The sequence below is a fragment of the Myotis nattereri genome (assembly GCF_964212035.1).
Source record: "Myotis nattereri genome assembly, chromosome: 1".
In the NCBI taxonomy this organism is placed as follows: domain Eukaryota; kingdom Metazoa; phylum Chordata; class Mammalia; order Chiroptera; family Vespertilionidae; genus Myotis; species Myotis nattereri.
In genome coordinates, this window is record NC_138075.1 from 11,382,009 (window position 1) to 11,405,362 (window position 23,354).

The 23,354-nt window shown below is 48.5% G+C and overlaps 1 protein-coding gene across 5 annotated transcripts in view; it reads left to right on the top strand.

Moving 5' to 3' along the window:
- The window catches only part of TTC7B (tetratricopeptide repeat domain 7B), a gene marked incomplete at its 5' end in the record, with an annotated part of 195,317 nt that overhangs the window by 63,062 nt on the left and 108,901 nt on the right, over positions 1 to 23,354 (top strand). For all 5 annotated transcript variants that reach the window (XM_081111613.1, XM_081111614.1, XM_081111610.1 and 2 more), the window contains 2 exons: positions 11,024 to 11,102; positions 18,640 to 18,812. In XM_081111613.1, coding sequence (XP_080967739.1) covers positions 11,024 to 11,102; positions 18,640 to 18,812 — 252 coding nt within the window. The remainder of the gene's footprint in view (positions 1 to 11,023; positions 11,103 to 18,639; positions 18,813 to 23,354) is intronic.

Genomic DNA, 23,354 nt, shown 5'->3' on the forward strand with positions numbered 1-23,354 from the left:
ATACCACGTGTGGGCGCGCACGTACAGTGCGATTGAAACTTCATGGCCATACTCAAGCGACCAAAGAGCCGCATGTGGCTCGCGAGCCGTGGTTTGCTGACCACGAGGCTAGGGGGTGGCCTGGAACTGGCTACTGTTGCCTCCACAGAAGATGATGATGATGGCTAGCATTCACGGAGCAAGGACTGCTGCCTTGTGCGATCCTCACAGCAGCCTGTGAGCAGTAGGTATGCAGCCGGGTCTTATTCTGTCCTGGCATGTGAGGCCCAGTCACTGTCCTCGGGGAGCTGATGAGAGAGTAAAATAACTGTTCACTGTCTTGCCAGTGGTTTATTGGTAAACTAGAGGCCTGGTGCATGGATTCATGCACTGGTGGGGTCCCTGGTCCTGGCCTGCGGGGATTGGGCCGAAACCAGCTCTCCGACATCCCCCAAGGGGTCCTGGATCGTAAGAGGGTGCTGGCCAGGCCGAGGTACCCCACCAGTGCCCGATCAGGACCAGGGAGGGACTGCAGGTGGGCTCCAGGGCATGTCCGGCCTATCTTGCCCAGTCCTAATCACCCAGACCCCAGCAGCAAGCTAACCTACCAGTTGGAGCATCTGCCCACTGGTGGTCAGTGCACATCATAGCAACAGGTTGAATGGTCAGACACTTAGCATATTAGGCTTTTATTATATAGGACTAGAGGTCTGGTGCACAAAATTCGTGCACGGGGTGGGGAGGGTCTCCTCAGCCCAGCCTGCACCCTCTCCAATCCAGGACCCCTCGGGGATGTCTGGCCGCTACTTGGTTGTTGTGTGAGGGCGTCCTGACCAATTTGCATATTACCCTTTTATTAGTATAGATGTCAGCTCTTGTAGATGGCTTAGAGGGGCTTGAAAATAGCTCATTCCCCTGCACAAATTAAATATTCGCCCCACAGGTGGCATTGGCCCGGATAAGGTGCCTAACAAAGCTTTTTCTCTGTAGGTGGCTCATAGGTGCAGTCAAGCTACCATCTAAGTAATTGGTGTGCATTTTCACTGGGAAGGGCCAAATAAATGAGGCAAGGATGAGAGGATTTCAGGTAGAAGCTTGTCCTAACGACCTTTGGACAGACCCATTTCCATATCGCCATCACTTTGTCAATGTTAGCCCCTTGTCTGACTGTCTTACTTCCGAGTTCTGTCTCTGCTGTCCCCTTGTCATCCTCCCCCCCCCGCCCCCCCTCCGGGAAGGGGCCACAAATCCCGCTCCCTCTTTCGAGCCTATGTAGTGAGTCCATGTGGAGGCGACATCTGGCCCTGCTGCTCCCAGCCTCTCTTGCTTCTCTCCCTTCCCGCCTCTGTGATGCTTTTGTTTTTGTGTCACGGGAGTTAGTCACAGTTTCCAGTTTGTTTGCGGGCTTTTGCACGGCAGGGACCAGCGGCAGCTCTTCTGGCGCTGGAATGAGATTGAGCCCGTGTCAAACACTAACTCTTCTGTTTGCGGGCTGCGTGACGATCCCGGGCATGTTACATAATTTCTCCGAGCCTTTTGCTTTCTCACGCACAGAACTACAGAAGGTGCTAAATAAATACTTGTTAATTGAGAAGAAAACTTTGACATAGTATATAATAGAAAACAGTTCTGATTTTGCACTATTTTCTGCTAAACCAAAGATACACAAACATACCAGTGGCTGCTTTGGGCTTCTGCCCAATAAATGTTTATCTGTGGGACGGAGGGCCAGATGGCGGGTGGTGGGAGGCAGCGGATGGCTGGGCAGTGGGACGTTTGACGGAATTTTGAGCACTGGGCCAGGAGCTTCCCCAGGCGTTGGAAGTAGGCATAGTCCCATTTTATAGATGAGGACGCAGGTGAAGTCTGCTGCCCTCCTTCCTCCCCTTCTCGGCGTGTGCCTGGCATCAGGGTGTTTTCCCTCTGCCACGTTTCCACGCCTCACACTCCTTTCTCCCGTCCCCTTCTGCTCCTGATCACGCTCAACCCTTGGCCCCGCCCCCCCCCTTTTTAAAAATGTTTTTATTGAATTCAGAGAGGAAGGGAGAGGAAGAGAGAGAGAGAGAGATAGAAACCACCATGATGAGAGAGAATCATGGGTCGGCTGCCTCCTGCACGCCCCCCACTGGGGACCGAGCCCATAACCCGGGCACGTGCCCTTGACTGGAATCGAACCCGAGACCCTGCGGTCCGCAGGCCGACTCGCTATTCACCGAGCCAAACCGGCTAGGGCTGCCCCTTTCTTCTTTTCTGTCCCCAACTTACTGCCTTTCCCAGGCCCAAGCATCTTATCTGGCACGACTCACAAGAGTGAGAATCCCAGCGGCAGGCCTCACACTGAGCAACACCGCTCTGCTTCCCAGGAGCAGATTGGAGGCTCCTGCGTACCAGCTGCCCAGCAGAGCCCCCTCCTTCCCCGTTGCGTGTAAGAGGCCTGGTCGGGAACGGGACGCCTTGGGCAGGCCTGGGCCTGAGCACCCCGCAGTGGCTCCCCTCTGTCCCCCCAGCCGCTCCTCACCCAGGCCCGCCGCCTGCCTGGCTCCTGAAGCCACTGGGACTAGTGACCCCCACATTGAAAGGCCTTTTTTTTTTTTAACTGAGTCCCTTGGACTGTTTTATTCATAGCTCTTGAAACGTTGTCCCCGAGGTGGCTTTGTACATGCAGGCCTCCTGTTTCCTGATTGGCAGGGAAGGGGGCTCCTGCTCTTCCCCTGCTCTTCACTGTCAGCCCCAGGGTGTGGCACGGGGGGATGGACTGCCCTCCCCCCACATCCTTTCTGCCTTTGTCCCGCTCACGGCCCCGCTGGCCTGGGAACAGGAGAGTCAGACGTCGTTTTATCTGTGTGACTTTGCTGCTAAGAATCGATCAGTGTTTGAACTCATATCGGTAGCAGGCCGTTTCTACCTCCTCAGCTGTCTTTCTTCTACTATTGTGCTTATTGGCGTTTAAGATGAATGGGAGGTTGCCTGGTGCTCCTCGTGTTCCGTGTCATTAGCGTGGGGCAGGGCGTGCGGAGCCCCAGCCTCTCCTGCTCTCCTCACCCCGCCCTCCAGCTCCGGCCGGACCTGCCGCAGACGCTTTCCTCCGTGGAAGGAAAGTACAGCGTCAGCTTTGAATCACACGCTCATAAAGCCCTGGTGGTTCAACTGCCCAAACCTCCAATCTGAGCCACTCAAGCCACCGTCAGCAGCTCAGCCACCCAAGTTCACGTGTGAGTTTGGGCTGGCCCTTCTGATTGAACTCTCTCCAGTGCTAGCTGCGTTCGCCGAGATAGGACAGGACAGAGCCGGTCGCCAGCACCTTGGGTCCTCGGCTCCTCAGGGCTGCCCGGGGCCTGTGGCCTTCGGCGGACACACTGTACACCTCCCCATGGACACTGGCATCTTGGGAGATGTCGCCATGATTTCCTGAGAGTCACCAGCGTCCCAGAGGAGGAGCATTTTCCTAGCCTCACCCGACATCAGTTGTCTTGTCATTGAGGACATGATAGGTTTTCCAGTAAATAGCAAAGTGAATGAATGGGTCCAACCGGGGAATGCCTTTTCCCCCCTTCAAAATTAAATGACGCCAAAGAAGTAAAACAGACTTTCCTGCGCTATAAATTGACAAGACGGTAGCTTCCAGAATTCCAAGACTGTTGGAGCAATGGCAGAGTTTTGAGGATAATGGTGCTGATAATGCAAACACCCAGAAAGCACTTACTGCATGTATTAGCTCATTTAATGCTTGCAACCAGCAATGAGGTGAGCACATCCGTTATCACCATTTTACAGAGGAGGAAACTGAGGCACAGGCACTTTCCCAGATCAGCACCAGTGAGTTGCAAAGCTTGGATTGGAGCCCATTCAGTCTGGCTCCAGAGTCCCTGCTGTGTTTTGCCTAAGTTTATCAACAAAGATGTGGATTTCCAGGCGAATACTTAGGAGAACAGTCCTTATATGTGCGATGCTGGTTTGTTTGTTAAAAATATTATTAGCTTGAATAGTCCAACTGTGTTAAAAACTGTTTGGCTTCTAGGGTTAAGTTGAGCATCATTATAAGTTCCTGGGGAAGCATGTTCATTGGCTGAATCACTATTGCCTCCCCTGTACACAGTAGGCCCTCAACATATGTGTGTGTGTGTGTATGTGTGTGTGTGTATACAGTGGGGCCTTGACTTTTTATGTCCCGACTAACGAGTTTTTCTAGATACGAGCCGTCTCTCAGCCGTTTTTTTGCTTTGAGTTGTGAGCTCAAATTTGGGTTACGAGCCAGCTTCAGATACCCCACCGCTAGTTGGCGCAGCAAACGTCACAGTGAACGTCACAACATCAGCCCAGCATCACGTGTCATTGTAATGGTGAAAATTGATTTGACATACGAGTAATTTGAGTTACGAACTCCGTCATGGAACGAATTAAACTCATAAATCAAGGCCCCACTGTGTGTGTGTGTGTGTGTGTGTGTGTGTGTGTGTGTGTATATATATTTAATTTTTTAATGTTTTTATTGATTTCAGAGAGAGGGATAGAAACAACAATGATAAGAGAATCATTAATCAGCTGCCTCTTGAATGCCCCCTACTGGGGATCAAACCCACAACTCAGGCATGTGTTGTGACCGGGAATAGAACCATGACCTCCTGGTCCATAGATCATTGTTCAACCACTGTGCCACACGGGCCAGGCGGCTATATATATATATCTTATCCTCACCTGAGGATATGTTTATTGATTTTAGAGAGAAATACCAGTGTGAGAGAGGAACATTGATTGGTTGCCTCTCATACTCACCCCAACGGGATTGAACCCACAACCTTTTGGTGTACAAGACGGTGCTCAACCAACTGAGCCACCAGCCAGGGCTCGACAATTATTTTTTGAATGAGGATGGCTATCCTTTGACTCAATCCCAGCGGTTGGAAGGACATGAGACCGGGCAAGCCTGGCCCTATTTCTTTTTCCTCGGAGACTCGGGGATTGGGAGCGGGAGAAAGAGCAGAAGGCTGAGTCACTCCCCTGCCTGAGCTCCCGGAGCCGTTGGTCCAGCTTTCATCCAGGCCTTCTGCACGCCATGTGGGAGGCACCTTTGTGCATGTCCCTGTCGAGACCCTGAGAGGATTCTCCGGGCCTTTGTAGATATGTGCCTCTACTGCCTGGCACACAGAGCCTGCCTGTCTGCTGCCTGCTGCCCGGCCGGCTGACCAAAATGCCTTATTCCCTCTGCTTTTGTCCCAAGGAAGCCTCAGTTGCTGAGGTAGGCAAAAAAAATGTTGTTAAGCCTGGCACAACTCTCATTAGGTTTGAAATGAGGCTTCCGGACGCTTCGCCTGCCTGTTCACATCCCAGCGCGGATGGTTGTCACACCCGTCACTGTATCTGGGCTGCAGCTGGCTGGCTGCGTTGGTCAGAGAGAGTCCTTTGCTAACGAGGCCAAGGTTGTGGGTCGGATCCATGGGCCCTGACGGCCGCGAGAGCATCTGTCTTCACAACACATGTCACTGGATCCGGCCAGAGTGTGCAGAGGACAGAAGCCTGGCCCGTGCGGGGCAGCAGCCGACAGCGGCCAGGAGAGCCTTTGGACGGTGAAGGATGGCCTTTTCTTGCCCCACTTTCCGGCTCTGGGTCTCTGGTTTTGATTTCAGACTTTTCCAATTGATGATACTAACGGTTATATAAGAGACCATTATAAACTTTTGAACAATAATAGATACAGAGGCAGAGCTGCCTCAAACAGATTGTCAAACTGCAGCGGGAAGGCCGGGGAGGGTTGGGAGGCAGGAGGTAGGGGGGTAAGAGATCAACTAAAGGACTTGTATGCATGCATATAAGCATAACCAGTGGACATAAGACACTGGGGGATAGGGGAGGCTAGGGGACTGTCTAGGGCGGGGGGATAAAATGGACACATATGTAATACCCTTTGTAATACTTTAAGCAATAAAAAAAATAAAATAAATAAATAAATAAATAAATAAATAAATAAACGGCGGGGAAGCGGTTCCCGAGCTTGGGAACAGAGAGAGATGGGCCTAGAGGTGTATGATACGTCTGTTTTCCTGGGCTTATAAGCGTGGACATTGTCCAGAACACCTATGGGCACGTCTCCTGACGTAAGAAGTACCTGATTCACTCGTTCCCTTGGTAATCAAGAAAGCTCTTCTCAGCAAAGAGAATGGGAAAGGGATTTCAGAATAGAAGATTGTGCTCACTCTGGTGGGGGGTGGGGTGGGGTCCGCCGCTTACTAGGTGTCACTGGGTGCCTGGTTAGCTCTGTGAGGCTGCTGGGACGTGGAGAGGCGGTACAAAGAGGGCCTGTGCTCTCAAGATGGTCACAGTTTGGTTGGAAGACAGACGTAAATACACATGAAAATGAGTGTGTTAAGTGTCACCTGTGCTCAAAATACAGGCGCTCCCATTGGGCGCACCCGGCACCGGTGCCTTGGTCTTCCCGGAGAAGCTGGGTCTTGATGGATGGCTTGAAGTTTCTTTGGACACTTCAGACAGAGAGAGGAGCATGTGTAAAGGCATATGGGAAGGAAAGTTTCCCTGAAGTGTCTGGAAGATTTTTTTTTTTAGTCTTGAAATCTTCATTATCTACATAGCTTTCTCGAAGCTGTCAGGCCAGGCATGCCCGGCGACCGCTTGGTACCGGCGTGTCACCCCTCCCCTGGGCACCCAGGCACAGCCACCACGGGCACATGAGGATTCTGTGTAGGAGAAAGCTGTGTTGTGCTACTGCCCGTCACGAGCAGTGCCGAAAAGGGGGACGAGAGGCAGGGGGATGTACCCCCTGTGGCCTTGCTTCATCTGACTCTGGCAGTTCTGAATTGCATTCACCCCATGAGTATTTACTGAGCGCTTTCTGTTTGAGGGATTTGGGACATGTTAGTGGGCAAAACAAAGACCCTGGTCCTCAGGGCGCCTACATTCTTTTGGGGGCTGTGAAGCCTCTGAGCTCCCCGAGGCAGGGGTGGTGGCCTTCGCCAGTGTGTCCTCAGCCTGGGACTTGGTGCTCAGTAAAGGCTGGAATAACCTGCCACTTGGGAGTTCCAGAAGTGATGGTTGGTAAGAGACCAGGGATTTGACATCCAGAATAACAAAAGTATTCCCATCAGGACTTTGAGTGTGCACACCAGTGATAGTTGATAATGACTTTAAGTGGATGGTGGCCTGGGCCAAGCTCTGAGGTCAGACGATAATTTAGAAGGGTAAGTTAAGGGGGAGAATTGTATTTCCCCTTCTCACTCCCAAGAAACGGGAAGAGGAAGGACAAAGCCCTATTCTGAGCTTGCCGTTGAAGTAGCGCCCATTGCGAGGCGACGTGGTTCTCAGCCTCTGAGTTTTCCATTTTTATCGGGGGTTGGGAGCCCTGCTTCCATCCCGCGCCCCCCTCGGTTAGATACACAGGCCCAGTGACGGTATTCAGGAGCTGAGGTTGTCGTTCCGAGTCCTAGAACAGAACCAGGTGCTGCCGCAGGCTTGTTCATAAGAATGTACACTTCAGAGGCCGGACCTCAAAAGTGCTGCTTGCAGGGCCCAGGGGGTCAACAGGCAAGTCACAGGCCCCACCCCCGGTGTCCGCAGGAAGTCATGCTTTTGCACTGACCTCATGGCCAGCAGACAAGCCCTGGAAGGAGGAGATTCAGGAGGAGGAGGAGACCAGATAGAAAAGGGAGGAGAGAAGGAAAAAATGGAAGTAGGTCAGGGAGAGGGAAACAGTGTCCCCATGAAAAGGGACAGAGACCCAGCAGGAGGTTGCCTGCGCTTGAACAAGAGCAAGGCCGTGGGACACTGGGTTGGGGACAGGCAGTGACGCTGGAAAGTGAAAGCGGGGTTTTGCCTGTTTTTCTGGCTGAAAACGGGCTGGTGCTCCAGGGACCTGCTGGCACTTTCTCCCTGGTCAGAGCGGAGCTGTTTGGGAACCATCTGACCTGGATAAACAGGCACCCGGCTCGGGGAGCTGGCCCCAGCCAGGCAGGGGTGAACCCCGCTTTCTGACAGCTTGCCAACGTACCTGCTGCTCCGGGGTTGGCAAGGACATTCATTTGGAGAATGGTTTGCCATAATGAGTTCTGACATCACTGCGCTCTGTCAGGGGTGTTGAAATGGGTAACTGACCTCCTGTCAGGGGGCTGTGGGAGCCCTCACCCCCAGGGACACTCCTCGCCTCTCCTCATTCTGGAGCAGAGGTTTTAAGCAGCAGTTCCTTCCACCTAGTTGTTGATCACAACATTTTAACGATAAAGTAACAGTTCAGACAAGAAGCAATCCTGTGGCGTTTGTTTACTTGCCTCCAGTCGGGTTATTTCATAGCCTTTAGAATGTAATTCTTACAAGTGAATTTCCCTTTTTGTTCCTTTGTCTTGTGATTATCCAACTAGATTAGAAATTGTTTTTTCTGCTGCCAACAGTGAAAGCGATTGGCTGAATAAGATGATGCGACCTACAGATGTATGAACGGTGTGGGCGTCCGTGAGAATCGCATGTTTCTGCATCTGGATTCTTCTTCACTTTCTAATATTTACAATGAGCAGCCTTTTACCTTCAGCTCCTCCTTCCTCCTGCTGCCGAGTTGGCCTGTGGTTGGACAGCCAGCCTCGCGGTCGGCCGGATGGGGCCGCGGTTCACGGGGCAGCACAGCCCCAGGCCTGCCGAGATATTCGCGGCCGCTGTGGAGCCTTGGTTCACCGGCAGGATGCCTCCCAGTTTGAGGAAGAATTTGATTCACAGACACACACTAGAAACAGTTTGAGAAAAACTTGTATCTGCTTCCAAGGTAACGTCAGTGCTTTGGGAACATGCCTTTGTTTCCCCTTAGCATGTGTGACTGCCCCTTGGTCTGGGGGACTTCCTCCAGCCTCCACCAGAGGGCCTTGGTCCTGCACGGAAGAGCCACCTCCGCCCTCGAGGGGAGGTCAATTTATCCATCCTTCTCCTTTAAGGCGGCGACGGAGGCATTGCCCTGGGCGCTGGGCCGCTTCCCCTGGCCCAACAGATTTTCTCCAATTGTGAACCGGTTCCTAGAAGTATCTCATTGGCTGCCATCCCTGGGATGCATGAAATGAGTACCGTGTGCCGTGTATATATATATTAAGTAATTTGCATATTTATGACACAAAACATAGGCCTGAGCTCTTGATCTCATAGTCTGTGCTTTCTCCTGAGCTGTACTTCATTTCGAGTTTCTTTTGCCCAAGAAGGTGACAGAGCTCCCGGCTCACTCCCTTGCCGGGCCTGGGGACCTGAGCAAGCCATGTCCCTTCCGTGTCATGATGAGTAGACAGTGTTAGGTCACTACAGCTAGAAAATTGTGTTTTTGCCTCGGTAAGTCACTCCTTCTGCAAGGAGGACGCGGGTTCATTCTGAGTGACCAGTTCCCATCTTGCAGCCTTCCCTGAGTTACAGTGTGTAGGTCTGATGCCGCCCGTGGAAGGCCTGATCTCCACCCTGGGAAACGCCCTCGAAACCTGGGCCTCCCATTGTGTCATCTCAGTCCCACCCCTGTCATACAGTTCAAAATGCCGCTGCTTTTGTGCCTCGTACATCGTGGGAGCTTAATCAGTGGTTCTGGAATAAAATAGACGACTCCTTTCGTCCCGTCCATGTTTTAGCCGTCGCTGTCTCCTTCCCCCACGTTGCTTACGAGAACCGAGCTTCAGTCCAAAAGCAAATGCACTTTGTTGCCTGAGAACACGGATCCCATAAAAACAAACGAAGGGGAAAGCAGAGGAGATTGCATGTCCCCAGGCCTGTTACCTGATTCTTACCCACGTCTCTTAGATCTCCTCCCGCGCTGCTTCGAGTCCTGAGCACACGCTTCCCTTTCTGTGCCCCCATAAAACACTGATCTGCTACCACCCGATCCGTGTGGGTGAGAGGAAGATGGGAGTCTCTGTGTACCCGTGCCAATAAACTGAGCGAAGTTCTGGGGCTGCTCTTGTGAATGAGAGTTCTGGGATGTCATGTAGGTAAAAGAGGCGAATTGATAGCCCTTGCGGGTGTTTGTAACGTACAGAACCCACATTCAGTTTGATTTAATACCTTTGTGCAATTTAAAATGTCATCCAAGAAGAGGGCCAAATGCCTGGAGCATCTGCCACAGCCCGCAGGGCTGGCTGACAGGTCTGCACCGGCTGACCGGCTCTGCGGCGTCTTGGAAAGATGAGATGTGTTCTAATGAGCAGGTTATAAATATCCCCGAGTTATGTCATAGGTGGTAGCGGCGCTCAATGTAAAGGGACCGGCTGGGGAGTGCGCCAGCTGAGCAGCCGGGCGCAGCTTTCAGCGAGGACAAGTGGGGCCTGGATATATTGACCAGGATGTTACTCAAGAATCATTTGTCCCTTAATGAAATGTGTCACCAAACACGTCCCTGTGAGGTGTGTGGGGCAGCGGGATGCGATGTGTTCTGAGCCGCCGGCAGCTCAGGTTCCATGCTCATACAGCTGCTCCCAGAAGGGGCCTCTGACCCTTGGCTTCTCCGCGGGCTTGGAGGCGGGGGTGGGGGAGCACTTGATGGATTTATTGGGCGGTAATTTATGTTTGCAAAGATGCAGCGTAGTTGCTTGGTGGAGCCCCGCATTTCTCACACCTTTTCTCTCTGTCTCGCCCATAAAAATGGCAAGTTACAAGTAGCCTTTCCCCACACTGCATGCGGTGCCTTGTGGATATTTCTGTTGCCCAGTTGCCACCCACCTTTTAGATGAAAAGACAGATTTCAGTGCCACTCAGCAGAGCAGGAAAACCACGGAGCCACATAAGGATGAAGATAGACTCTGGCAAGATATCTTGCTCTTGAGGGGCGGGGAGAAGGGAGCCTCAGAATTGATTTTCCAACTTTTGTTTTTGTGAGAAATTTTGGTTGCAGAAACACAAAAATCCATCAATCCTAGGTCATGTTTTGGAGATTTGAACGAAGATGGACAGGCACATTCAGAATAATTGTTGCTTAAAATATAGCCAACAGCTTTTATGTAGATAAAATGCATTGAAATATGTGTATGAAACATTTGATGTTAATACACGCCAGATGGAAACCCTGTCAAATTCTGTGTGCACACAGGAACTTGACCAGAGGAGTGGGGAGGTTCAGAGAGCTCCTCAGAGCGGTCGAGACGAGAACAACTCAGAACCTGCGAATGGTAAGTGTGGTGAATGACTCGACTAAGTGTGATCTCTCTCTCTCTCTCTCTCTCTCTCTCTCTCTCTCTCTCTCTCTCTCATATATGTTAATAGATATAGTTTACATACCATATAATTAATTGTTTATAGTCAGTGGTTTTTAGTATATGCACAGGATTGTTTAGCCCTCACTAATATTTCATTTTAAAAGGTTTCATCGCCCCAAAAAGGAACTCCATAGCCATTAGTAGTCAATCTCCATTCTCCCTGTTCCCCAGCTCCTGGCAATCACTCATTTACTTGCTGTTTCTATAGATTTCCCTCTTTGGGACATTTTATATAAATGGAATTATACAATATGTGGTCTTTTTGTGACTGGCTTCCTTTACATGGGATATTTTTAAGGTTCACCCATGTTGCAGCCTGCACCAGCATTTTGTTCCTTTTTATTACCAAATAGTACTCCATTGTATGGATATAAGACACTGGAGGCCCAGTGCATGAAATTTGTTCACAGGTGCGGTCCCTAGGCCTGGCCGGCCATCAAAGTATGAGCGTCTGGCATGGAAGGGCAGGTCCCAGCTGACTTGTGGACCCTGGGCAGCACCTGGGCCCCCGGGCCCTCGCGCGCCCCCCTCCGCCTGAGTCACAGCACCTGAGTCCCCACATGTAGGTGCGGTGAGCGTGGCGGACACTGCGGGCCAGGGCGCAGCGTGGGCCTGTGGGCCGCCCAGCAGCGCTGCATGGAAGCCGAGCAGGCAGCGTGCTCTCTCCTGGCCAACCTTGCAGACCGGCTTCTGTGCAAACCCACGGGGAGCCCAACTGGCCCCTGTGGTCCTGGCGGCTGTGGCCCGGCTCACCCGGAAGATGCTGCATGGGTGCGGGGCGGGCTCCTCATGGGCACCCGGCACCTGAGTGTGGGGGCTTCCCTAGTGCACGAGCCCTGTTGTCCCGGGGGAGGGTAGCAGGGGGAATGAGAGTGAGCTCAGCAGACACCCTGCATTCTCACCACACCTCCATCCCCATCACCCTTGCCCCCAGGTAGCCAGAGAGAAGTCACCGATGTCCGCCATGTTCCGCACTGCACCCTGGTGGTCAGAGCATGTCATAGTGAGCCGGTTGAACTCCCAGTCAAATGACTGCCCGAGGGGACAATTTGCATATTAGGCTTTTATTATATAGGATTTTACCTATCCATTCATTAGTTGATAGACATTTGGGTTGTTTCACTTTTTAGCTGTTATGAATAATGCTGTTGTGAACATTCTTATACAGGTTCTTATGTGGACATATGTGCTCATTTTTCTTGGGTATGTACCTAGGAGTGGAATTGCTGGATCATATGGTAACTCTATTTTTAACATTTAGAGGAGTTGCCAAACTCTTTTCCAAAGTGGTCGCACCATTTTACATTCTCGCCAGAAGTTATGAGGTTCCAGTTTTCCCACACCCTCGACATTTGTTGTTGTCTGTCTTTTTCACTGTAGCCATCCTAGTGGGTGTGAGGTGCTGTCTCATCGTGCTTTTGGTTTACATTTCCCTGATGGCTAATGATGTTGGGCATCTTTTCAGTTGCTCATCTGTAGTGCTCTCTCTTAAACATGAGAAATGCATCCCGTAAGGCAGGTAGAATGTAAGCCCTCCCAGATGCCATTGCGGGAAGGGATTGCTTGTATGCTAATGATTCATACAGAGCAAAGCAGATTAGCCCTTAGCAGTACCTAGTTGTTTAACTAATTATACTATATAATAAAAGGGTAACATGCAAATTGACCCCAATGGCAGAACGACCAGAACGACTGCTGGACCAGTCACTATGAGGCGTACTGACCACCTCTTGGTCCCTTTTCCAGATGGCCACCCACGGTGGGGGGCAGGGCCAGCAAACAGGCGGGAACAGCTGACCTCTTGGTCATTTCCCCAGGCCATCAGGCACCGATCACCCGATGGCAAACGGGGGTGGGGGTGGAGGGGCAGTGTCAGGGGGCGGGGCCGGCTGCAGGCAGCTGGGGAAGATGGCCCTGATCGCAGGCCAGGCCTAGGGACCGTGCACTGGGCCTCTAGTATTGGCTGTAAAACTTGGAAGTTAAATAACAGGTTGATCAGCCATTTGGCTCTCCTTTTGACTTGACTTCACTCTCTTTCTTTTTAATCCTTCCCTTTCCTTCCTGGAGACATTCATCACACCTTCATAGCTTGCCCTTCAGAGCCATAGCCATTGAGTGAGGGTTTGGGCAAAGGCCTGGTGCTTACTGGGAGCAAATGCTGTCACCACTGGTACAGAAATCCCATGTTAGATCGCAGTTTCTTTTGTCTTCTGTCATCCATGCGATTGTCCTCCCATGATCACAAATCCTTTAAATGCTGTAAGAGAGCATGCCCTGGGGCCAGGCTAATGGATTCCTGTCACAGAGATGAGGCTGTATCTTCCGTTTGATGTCCCCAGAGTTTTAGATGCAGGCATATAACTCATGGGGCCAGATGGCTAAGCCATAGGCTTTCCTGGGACTATGGGGGTGAGAGAAGATGGACTTCACACATACCTCCCCCACCAACAACTCACTTGGTCTTCAATATTTATTTACATAGTCATATGATTTATAGGTGCCTTAAGAAATTCAAAGTATTTCAATTTGTAGTAATTTTTATCCATGTTTTACAGTGGAAACCACTGCAAAATATGGATAAAAATCATTGCCTTTTTTCCCCTCATTGATCTACTGCCAACATTCCATAAAACTTCTCAGCTGGTCAATATAACAGCTTTTTCCAAAATTTGGAAGCATAATGTAAGTAACTGATTGTGTTAGCAAATGTTTTTATAACTTTTTCAAGCACATTGAAAAAGCCCATCTTTCAAAATGCTTACATATGGAGCGTTTGTTCATATTGTTGTCTCTCAAAAATATATATTGATTCATTAAGGAAACGAATGGGTTTTTTTTCTCATTAAAAAGAGCAACTGTATTGAATACACTGTTGGAATCTGCCTGCTGTTAACTTCAATGTTATTTTTCAGAATTAGAGAATACCTTTCATTATAAGGCTTATGATTTTTATTTTTTATTTTTTTTATTTTTATTTTTTTAAATATATTTTATTGATTTTTTACAGGGAGGAAGGGAGAGAGATAGAGAGTTAGAAACATCGATGAGAGAGAAACATCGATCAGCTGCCTCCTGTACATCCCCCACTGGGGAAGTGCCCGCAACCCAGGTACATGCCCTTGACCGGAATCGAACCCGGGACCTCTCAGTCCGCAGGCCGAAGCTCTATCCACTGAGCCAAACCGGTTTCGGCAATTTTTAAATTAATATGTTTGAACTTATAAATAGATATACGTTAGGAAGGAAGACAGGTTTCTTTGTTTGTTTTCTGAGAATTACAGCGAAGAGGCCTTGAAAGAAAGTCTGGGTAGACTGGAGCTGCCCCTGGACATTCTCAGCTGTTAACTGGTCAGTGTTAATATGAGAGGAGTAGCCTAGCCGACGTGGCTCAGTGGTTGAGTGTCAACCTATGAACCAGGAGGTCACAGTTCAGTTCCTGGTCAGGGCACATTTCTGGGTTGTGGGCTCGATCCCTAATGCAGGAGGCAGCCTATCAATGATTCTCTCTCATCATTGATGTTTCTATCTCTCCCTCTCCCTTCCTCTCTGAAATCAATAAAAATATATTTCAACAAAACAAAATGAGAGTAGACCTTTGATCTTGGTTGATGATCCTCCTCTGACCTAAGTTAAGCTGTTTTAATTCCTTGAATACTTAACCAAAAGTGTGTGAATCCTGGCTGGTATGGCTCAATGGTTTAGCACCAACCTAAGAAGTAGGAGGTCCCTGGTTTGATTCCCGGTCAGAGCACATGCCCAGGTTCTGGGCTCCCCAGTGTGGGGCATGCAGGAGGCAGCCGATCAATGATTCTCTCTCATCATTGATGTTTCCATCTTTCTCTTCCTCTCCCTTCCTCTCTGAAATCAATAAAAATACATATATATATTTTTAAAGGCATGTGTCAGAATTCTTTTTTTTTTTTAAATGTTTTATTGACTTTTTACAGAGAGGAAGGGAGAGAGATAGAGAGTTAGAAACATCGATGAGAGAGAAACATCAATCAGCTGCCTCCTGCACATCTCCCACTGGGGATGTGCCCGCAACCCAGATACATGCCCTTGACCGGAATCGAACCTGGGACCTTTCAGGCCGCAGGCCGACGCTCTATCCACTGAGCCAAACCGGTTTTGGCATGTGTCAGAATTCTTAGAGAGAAACTTAAATACAAGGTAGGGCAAAAGTAGGCTTACAGCTGTGAGTAGGGGAAACACAATGTTTATTATTGTATTTATTAATTATTAATTATTGTGTTACTTCCCATGGGGACAACTGTAAACTTCCCTTTGCCCCACCCTGTCCACATCCCTGTGCCTGCCTCAGAAATGCCAGCTGGGCGGTGCTGGGCAGGACCTGGGAGCCCCATTTTCTAGTTTGCGCAGTGATTCTTAGCCCACCCTCACTGAGAGGTGCTTCCTGGGTCTTATTTCCTGGACCTCAGAAAGCCTCTCCAGCTACTGCCATTTGTCAGACAGGGTTTTCATTGGTCTTAATAGCCATTTGATTCTTTTTAGATTAGCTGATAACTGCAAATGTGTGATATTCATATGAGATGGAAAGTTGCTTTGTCAAACTCAGTCTGGTGTGAGACCATAGCAGAGAAAGATTTAAAAGTACACTTAGAGCAATGCCACTCCTAGATAAATACTCCAGAGAATTGAAAGCAGGTGTTCAAACAAAAACTTGTGCATGAATGGTCATAACAGCACCATTCACAACAGCCAAAAGATGGACACAATCTAAGTGTCTGTCGGCCGACAGCTCGGTAAGCAAAATGTGGTGCCGCCGTAAATGGAATAGCATTCAGCCATAAAAAGGAATGAAGCACTGACACATGCTACAGCGAGGATGGACCTTGAAAACATTATGCTGAGTGAAAGAAGCCGGAAACAAAGGCCTCCCATTATATGGTTCCACTTTAGGAAAATACCCCAGCTAGACAAATCTATAGAGACAGAAGGCAGATGAGTAGTTTCCAGGGTCTGGAAGGACAAGAAATGGGACTTACTGCTTAAAAGGGTTTGGGGTTTCATTGGGGGTAATGAGAATGTTCTAGAACCAGAGAGTGGTGATGATTGCACAACACTGTGAATGTACTAAATGCTGTTATTGTACACACTTGAAATGGTTAAATGGTGATCTTATGTTATGTGAATTTTATTACACTTTAAAATACATACAAAAAAGTGCATTTCATGACTGAGTTTGTATGTAAAAGTTCGAGTCTTCTTTCAGGCCCCTTTTCTTCCTTTCCTTCCTTTAATTCTGAGTTCATTTGATAGTTACCAGCAGTTTTTAAGCATTTAAACTGCAAGCTAAATGCAACCTTCAGGTAAAAAATAAATGATATGGCTCAGCTGGCGTGGCTCAGTGGTTGAGCCTCGACCTATGAACTAGAAGGTCACGGTTCGATTCCAGTCAGGACACATGCCTGGGTTCCGGACTCGATGCCCATTGTGGGGCATGCAAGAGGCAGCTGATCGATGATTCTCTCTCATCATTGATGTTTCTATCTCTCTCCCTTCTTCTCTGAAATCAGTAAAAATACATTTTTAAAAAATTAAAAATAAAACAAAAGGTATGATAGATATTAGTGATCTTGCTGATAATTTCTCATATTTAATCATTCTTCCTGAACGTCATTTGAGCTTTCAATGAATGCAAGCAGACATCCTTTCTCATCGGTAGGGCACTGGTGAAGTGATGGGTGCCTTTAGAATATGCACACATCAAAACCTACTTTAAAGGTCTCTCTGGAAGGGTAATGCCCCGAGGGAATTGCGATCTAGTAGTGGACAAGCAGACTGTGTGGGGCAGAGGTTTTTATCACTTTAGAATCCCTCCATATCCAGGAAATGAAGGTCCCTGTGCCTTTTTTTCCTTTAGCACCCTTTCTTGCTCAGCTGCGGGGAGTGCAGGTAATTTTTGCCCATCGACACTCCCAGCAGAAGTCATTAGCTAGATGACTGCAGTGAGTCCAAGTGCAACTAGAGCGGAAGGTTTAAGAAAACAGTTCAGGAATCGTTTAGGCCCTGGAAATTGTGTTCTTAAGAGAGCTTTACAGATGGCTCAGTTGGGGATGATAGGAGTGGTTTAATTTCACATTTTTATAGACAGTTAAAACCAATGAGTCTTACTTGAGAATAATCAAGAAAATTTGCCTTTGCACAGTGATTATTGGAAACCACTAAGCTAGTGATTTGGTTGTGTTTAAGTTTCCTCACGGCATTTAAAGAGATTTCACATGGATGAAAGCCTAGCAGAGGTCTCCTCTGGAACATATTATTAAAAAAGGCTCCTTTGCAGGGAAGATCAGCATCCTTTGCGTCTTGCAGAGCGCTGAGACCTCCTGGAAAAGCTGCTGGTGGATGGTTTCTTTTGCCGCCTCTGGCTGATCATGGGCCACCTGAGGTGGAGTGCTTCTGTTTTCAGAAGGGTTTTCTTCCTTCTTCTTTTTTTGTTTTTACCTTTCCTCTTGTTTTGTCATTGGAAACAAACTAATATGCATCAGTCAACAAAATACTTCTTAGTAGAAGCCGCGTGCCCCTCCCCCCGTACATCATTCTGGGCTGCTGTGGGTGGTGGAGCTGGAGTTTGGAGAAGGTAGTAATCTGCATCGAATTCAGGAGGACCAGGCACTCCTGGGTTTTCACGGTGAGGAAAGAGATGCCTCCCCAACGTTGGACAAAGGCCTCTCTTGATCATTAGCCATACTCCCCACTTGGCCTTCTTCATTGCAAAGGCCCAGGGTCACCAAGAACCGGGCTCTCAGGAGCGGGGTCCCAGGGTGGGGCCATGGAGGACCAGGCCGTGGCATTCTAGGGAGGAGGACAGTCTGAAAATCTACGCTGGACGTCATCTTATCATCAAAGCAGAGATTTTTTCAGGGATAACATCACCTAGGTCAGTGGTCGGCAAACTGCAGCCCCTTGAGTGTGGCTCTTCCACAAAATACCACGTGCGGGCGCGCACGTACAGTGCGATTGAAACTTCGTGGCCACACTCAAGGGGCCAAAGAGCCGCATGTGGCTGCGAGCCGCAGTTTGCCGACCACTGCCCTAGGTTGAGTAGTGGCTTTTTGTGACGTGTGGGCTTTAGCAGGCATCGTTTGGGAGGTGATGAAAATATTTGCAGTTCACCTGTTATTTATAAGGGTTTTTGAAAAAGAGCTTAACCTAAAGTTTCACTTGTAAAACAGGTTGAGTGTTCCAGAGTGCAGCCGAGGCAGGTGGCATTTGAAGGGCATGAACTTAGTTTTTGAAATTGTCCAAATATCTTAGTGTATCCTGTCTTCGTTTTGTCATCAACTGATATAATTTCATCCACACATTTCATTGTGAGCCTTGGAAGAGTGCGTAATACCAAGTGATGACTGACCAGTGTTGAGCAGACGGGGGACTGAAGGATACAAACCAGATTCACGCTATGCCTTTGCTCCTTTGTGTGTCGCAGACCATAGCGAGGCAGCTGGCGGAGATCCTGCTACGGGGGATGTGTGAACAGAGCTACTGGAACCCTCTGGAGGACCCGCCGTGCCGGTCGCCTCTGGACGACCCTCTCCGAAAAGGAGCCAACACAAAAACCTACAGCCTCAGCCGGAAAGCCCGCGTCTACTCAGGAGAGAAGTATGGGAGCTGATTCCTCGTTTATATGTCAGGGGATGGGAGGGAAGCTTTGGGAAAATTCAACGATGAGTAGAAGTTCGAGGGCAGATATTTTTCCCCTGAAAGAAAACCCGATGAAGAAGTGTCATTGACCAATTTAAGCGAGGTACCTCATTCTTCCTCACACTTTCAGCAAACGTCTGTGCGCCGGTTCGGGAAAGGCTCCCATCTCAGCCGCTGCTATTGGTCTCTGACTTCTCAGTCCATTTATCGGAAGAAGCCCAGCGTTGTATGCAGTCAGTGAGAAAGCTAGTTGTAAAGCCAGCAAGTTAACTTTGTACTTTGCTTCCATTCCTTCATCTTTTTGTTTAAAAAAGTTGTTTTAAAGTGAATTAGCTATATGAAGGAGAGTTAATGTGCGAGTGATTGGAAGGTGCTGTCTCCTTAGAACTTCTTGGTTATTTTAAGTTTTAAATCTGGGACTCGATCACCTGTGAGGATAATGGGCTAGTGAGCCACTGTCGCCTCTACCTGGGTCTCCCCAGGCCAGGAAAGGAGGGGAAGGAGGGAGAGAGACCGTGAGAAGGGCAAGCAGGCAGGAACGATGTGGGCTTATTCTTGACTTTTCCCTCAGAGCCTTTACTTCCCATCTTTGCCTGTTCCTGTAAGGACAAGACACGATGGCATTTCAGAATCTCTCCGTGAAGGAAAGGGAACATGTATAAATAAAGAGGGAAACCCTCTCCGGCTGTTGTCAAATTAGAAAAATGGCCGAGAGCCCGCAGGCCCCGGAGAAAGCACCGATAGTCACGGGGGGCAGGGATGGGGAGTGGTTAGGAGGAGGGAATAGATTTTTACTACACGTGTACCTTCTGAAAGTGGTTGCTGCACTGTCAAGGGACAGCTTTTCTCAAAGCACCTGTCTCTTAGTCCTCTTAAGCGTCTCTCTCCCTCATCATCTTGATCAGTTTGCCTTTCTTGTACAAATTCAGACAAGTGAGCATATGCTTAACGTTTTCCCTGGGCTTATTTTAATTTCATTTTTATCCTCCTTTTTCATGGCCTTGTTGAGCCATGAGTTTGCCTAATTCACAGCCTGTTTATTCCTTCATCCTTATCTGGATTCATAAAACATGTGTTCTTGCAATTCCCAAGCTCACTTTACAATGCTGACCCCTTTTTCTGAACTATTTAGAAGTAGATTTGGGTTCATTTTGAAAGTGATATTTATATCTTAAAAATAGACCCTACATTGGTTTTTTTTCTGCTTTAGATGCTTCTGAATAGACAGGCATATAAGGTGCCAGGTATATTGAGGAAGTCAGTTCATGCTCCCTGCCCAGATCAAGGTGGACAGATGGAGGACGGGTGGAGGGAGCGCGCTCTCTGTGTGGATGCTGTTCCAGTGTGGCCTCCCCCATCGAAGGCAGAAAGCTCAAGCTTCTTTATTTCCTAAGCCACTAAGACTCTCCTAGCAGCAGCTTCCCCATCTGTACGGGGAGAACTGTGGAGGCAGCATGCAGATCTAGAAAATGCAGTTACTAGGTAAAGGAACCATTTTCATACCAGGATTGGTTACTGAGTCACATGTTTCATTTCAGACAGATACACACCTGTGGGTTTTTTAAAACCATTTTATTGAGATATAATTCACATACTATATGTACCATTCACTTATTGAAATTGTACCATTCAGTGGCTTTTAATATAGGCATATAGTTGTGCTTACATGACCACCATAAATTTTACAACATTTTCATGTGCAAGTGATTGGAAGGTGATCAGCCAAAATCAGCCCAGACCCCCTGAGCTGTCCTCCCTACCCACCTTCCTTTGCATTTGAATTTTGGAGTCAGTTCATTTCAGGAAAGAAAAATGCAACTGGGATTTTGACAGGAATTTCATTGAATCTGTAGATCAATTTGATACGTATTGCCATCTTAACATTATTAAGACTTCTGATTCATAAACATCAATTTCTTTCTATTTATTTAGGTTTTCTTTAATTGCTTTCAACAATTTGTAGTTTTCAGGGTACAAAGTTTGTACTTCTTTTGTTAAACTTATTTCTGCCGGGGTCCAACCCCAGCAGGTCCAGGGGTCCCCAAAGGTGTGGACGGAGTCGGCGAAGAAGGAATGACACGGAGACAGCGTTCAGTTGATCAGCAGCCTAGCCAGGATCTCCAGCCAGGATTTCCAGCCAAGTTCTGGTCTGGATCTCCAGAGAGTGTTCTGCTTAGGATCTCCAGCCAGGTTCTGTAGCCATGTTCCCTCGCTAGGTTCTCCAGCCAGGTTCTGTCCAGGTTCTCCAGCCAGGTTCAGTCACCAGGTTCTAGTCAGGTTCTCTTGCCAATTTCTGTAGTCAGGTTCAGTCCAGGATCTTTTGCCATGTTCTCTCGCTAGGTTCTGTCTTTAGGTTCTGAGGCCAGTTTCTGTCCAGGATCTTTTGCCATGTTCTCTCCAGCGAAGTTCTTCTGTCTCTAGAGAACGTTCTGTGTAGGTTCTGTGCCTAGGTTCTGTCTCATTCTGTCTTGTTACATCTGTATTTATACCAGTTGATTCAATCCTATCAATCTCTATTACAAAGGTTAGGGCGTTTCTTATCTCCATTCCAGGGAGTAAAGATTATGTAGCTTAAGCATGATTGTTCGTAGTTAAAGTGATTAATTACCCGCCTGGCACTTAGTTAAGAGGTTTTATTCCCTCCCTAACTTCAGGGGAAAATCCCTACCTGGGGAAACAACCTTTCTCAGAGAGGTGACCTTGGTTAAAACACATAGTGCCTAGAAGGTGAGCAAACATATTAAGAACAGTATGCCATATATGCCAGGTCCCTTGAAACAGCAAGGATGGACCGGCTCCCGGCAAATTCCCCCTTTTTTATTTTTTAAAAGCAGGCATTAAAAAGAAAAACCCCAAATGCTCTCTTGTATCCATTTTAAGAGTAGGATTGGCGCTTTCCGCTATTACCTGAGTCCTGATCTATCACCCAAGGGAGAGCTTGCCAATCCTGCACTTTCCCGGGGTGGAAAGGCTGCAGTGGGGTTAAGAATAAGGCTGCTTGGGCCTACCTTCTCCCATGCCTCTACATTTACCTTTCCGGCACCTTTCCTTCCTCAGAAAAGCATGGACATATTTCTTGTATAAAATGTTCCATCTGACTGGGAGTAACCTTAACTCCTCTGCTAGCAAGCATATGTGTTAAAAGATCAATACGGAGTCTTTTGTCTTTAGACTCAGTATGGCACATCTTCTTAATGTAAAGATCAATACAGAGTCTTCTTTCTTTGGACTCAGTATGGCACATCTTCTCAATCTAAGTTCTGTACTATCCACCTTCTTACCCTACTTATCCTCTGTAGGGGGGTTTGCAGCACCCTGGTGGAGTCCTATTCATCCTGAATGTGGGGGTTCTCAATGGGGGGGGGGGCTTACCTATGGGAATCCTGTTCCAGGGGTTCCCAAAGGTGTGGACGGAGTCGGCAAAGACTATCCACCCTTTTCCTATGGTGGAGTCCTATCCGTCCCGAGTGTGGGGTGCTTACCTAGGGGTCCCTGTTCGGGCGCCAGATGCCGGGGTCTGACCCCAGCAGGTCCAGGGGTCCCCAAAGGTGTGGACGGAGTCGGTGAAGAAGGAATGACACGGAGACAGCGTTCAGTTGATCAGCAGCCTAGCCAGGATCTCCAGCCAGGATCTCCAGCCAAGTTCTGGTCTGGATCTCCAGAGAGTGTTCTGCTTAGGATCTCCAGCCAGGTTCTGTGTCCATGGTCTCTTGCTAGGTTCTCCAGCCAGGTTTCCAGGTTCTCCAGCCAGGTTCTGTAGCCATGTTCCCTCGCTAGGTTCTCCAGCCAGGTTCTGTCCAGGTTCTCCAGCCAGGTTCAGTCACCAGGTTCTAGTCAGGTTCTCTTGCCAATTTCTGTAGTCAGGTTCAGTCCAGGATCTTTTGCCATGTTCTCTCGCTAGGTTCTGTCTTTAGGTTCTGAGGCCAGTTTCTGTCCAGGATCTTTTGCCATGTTCTCTCCAGCGAAGTTCTTCTGTCTCTAGAGAACGTTCTGTGTAGGTTCTGTGCCTAGGTTCTGTCTCATTCTGTCTTGTTACATCTGTATTTATACCAGTTGATTCAATCCTATCAATCTCTATTACAAAGGTTAGGGCGTTTCTTATCTCCATTCCAGGGAGTAAAGATTATGTAGCTTAAGCATGATTGTTCGTAGTTAAAGTGATTAATTACCCGCCTGGCACTTAGTTAAGAGGTTTTATTCCCTCCCTAACTTCAGGGGAAAATCCCTACCTGGGAAAACAACCTTTCTCAGAGACCTTGGTTAAAACACATAGTGCCAAGAAGGTGAGCAAACATATTAAGAACAGTATGCCATATATGCCAGGTCCCTTGAAACAGCAAGGATGGACCGGCTCCCGGCATATTTCTAAATAGGTGTGTGTTTGTGTGTGTGTGTGTGTGTGTGTGTGTGTGTGTGCGTGCAATTTTTTTATGCAATAGTGAATTGAATTATTTTCTTAATTTCATTTTTGGGTTGATTCTGTTGATTTTTGTATACCAC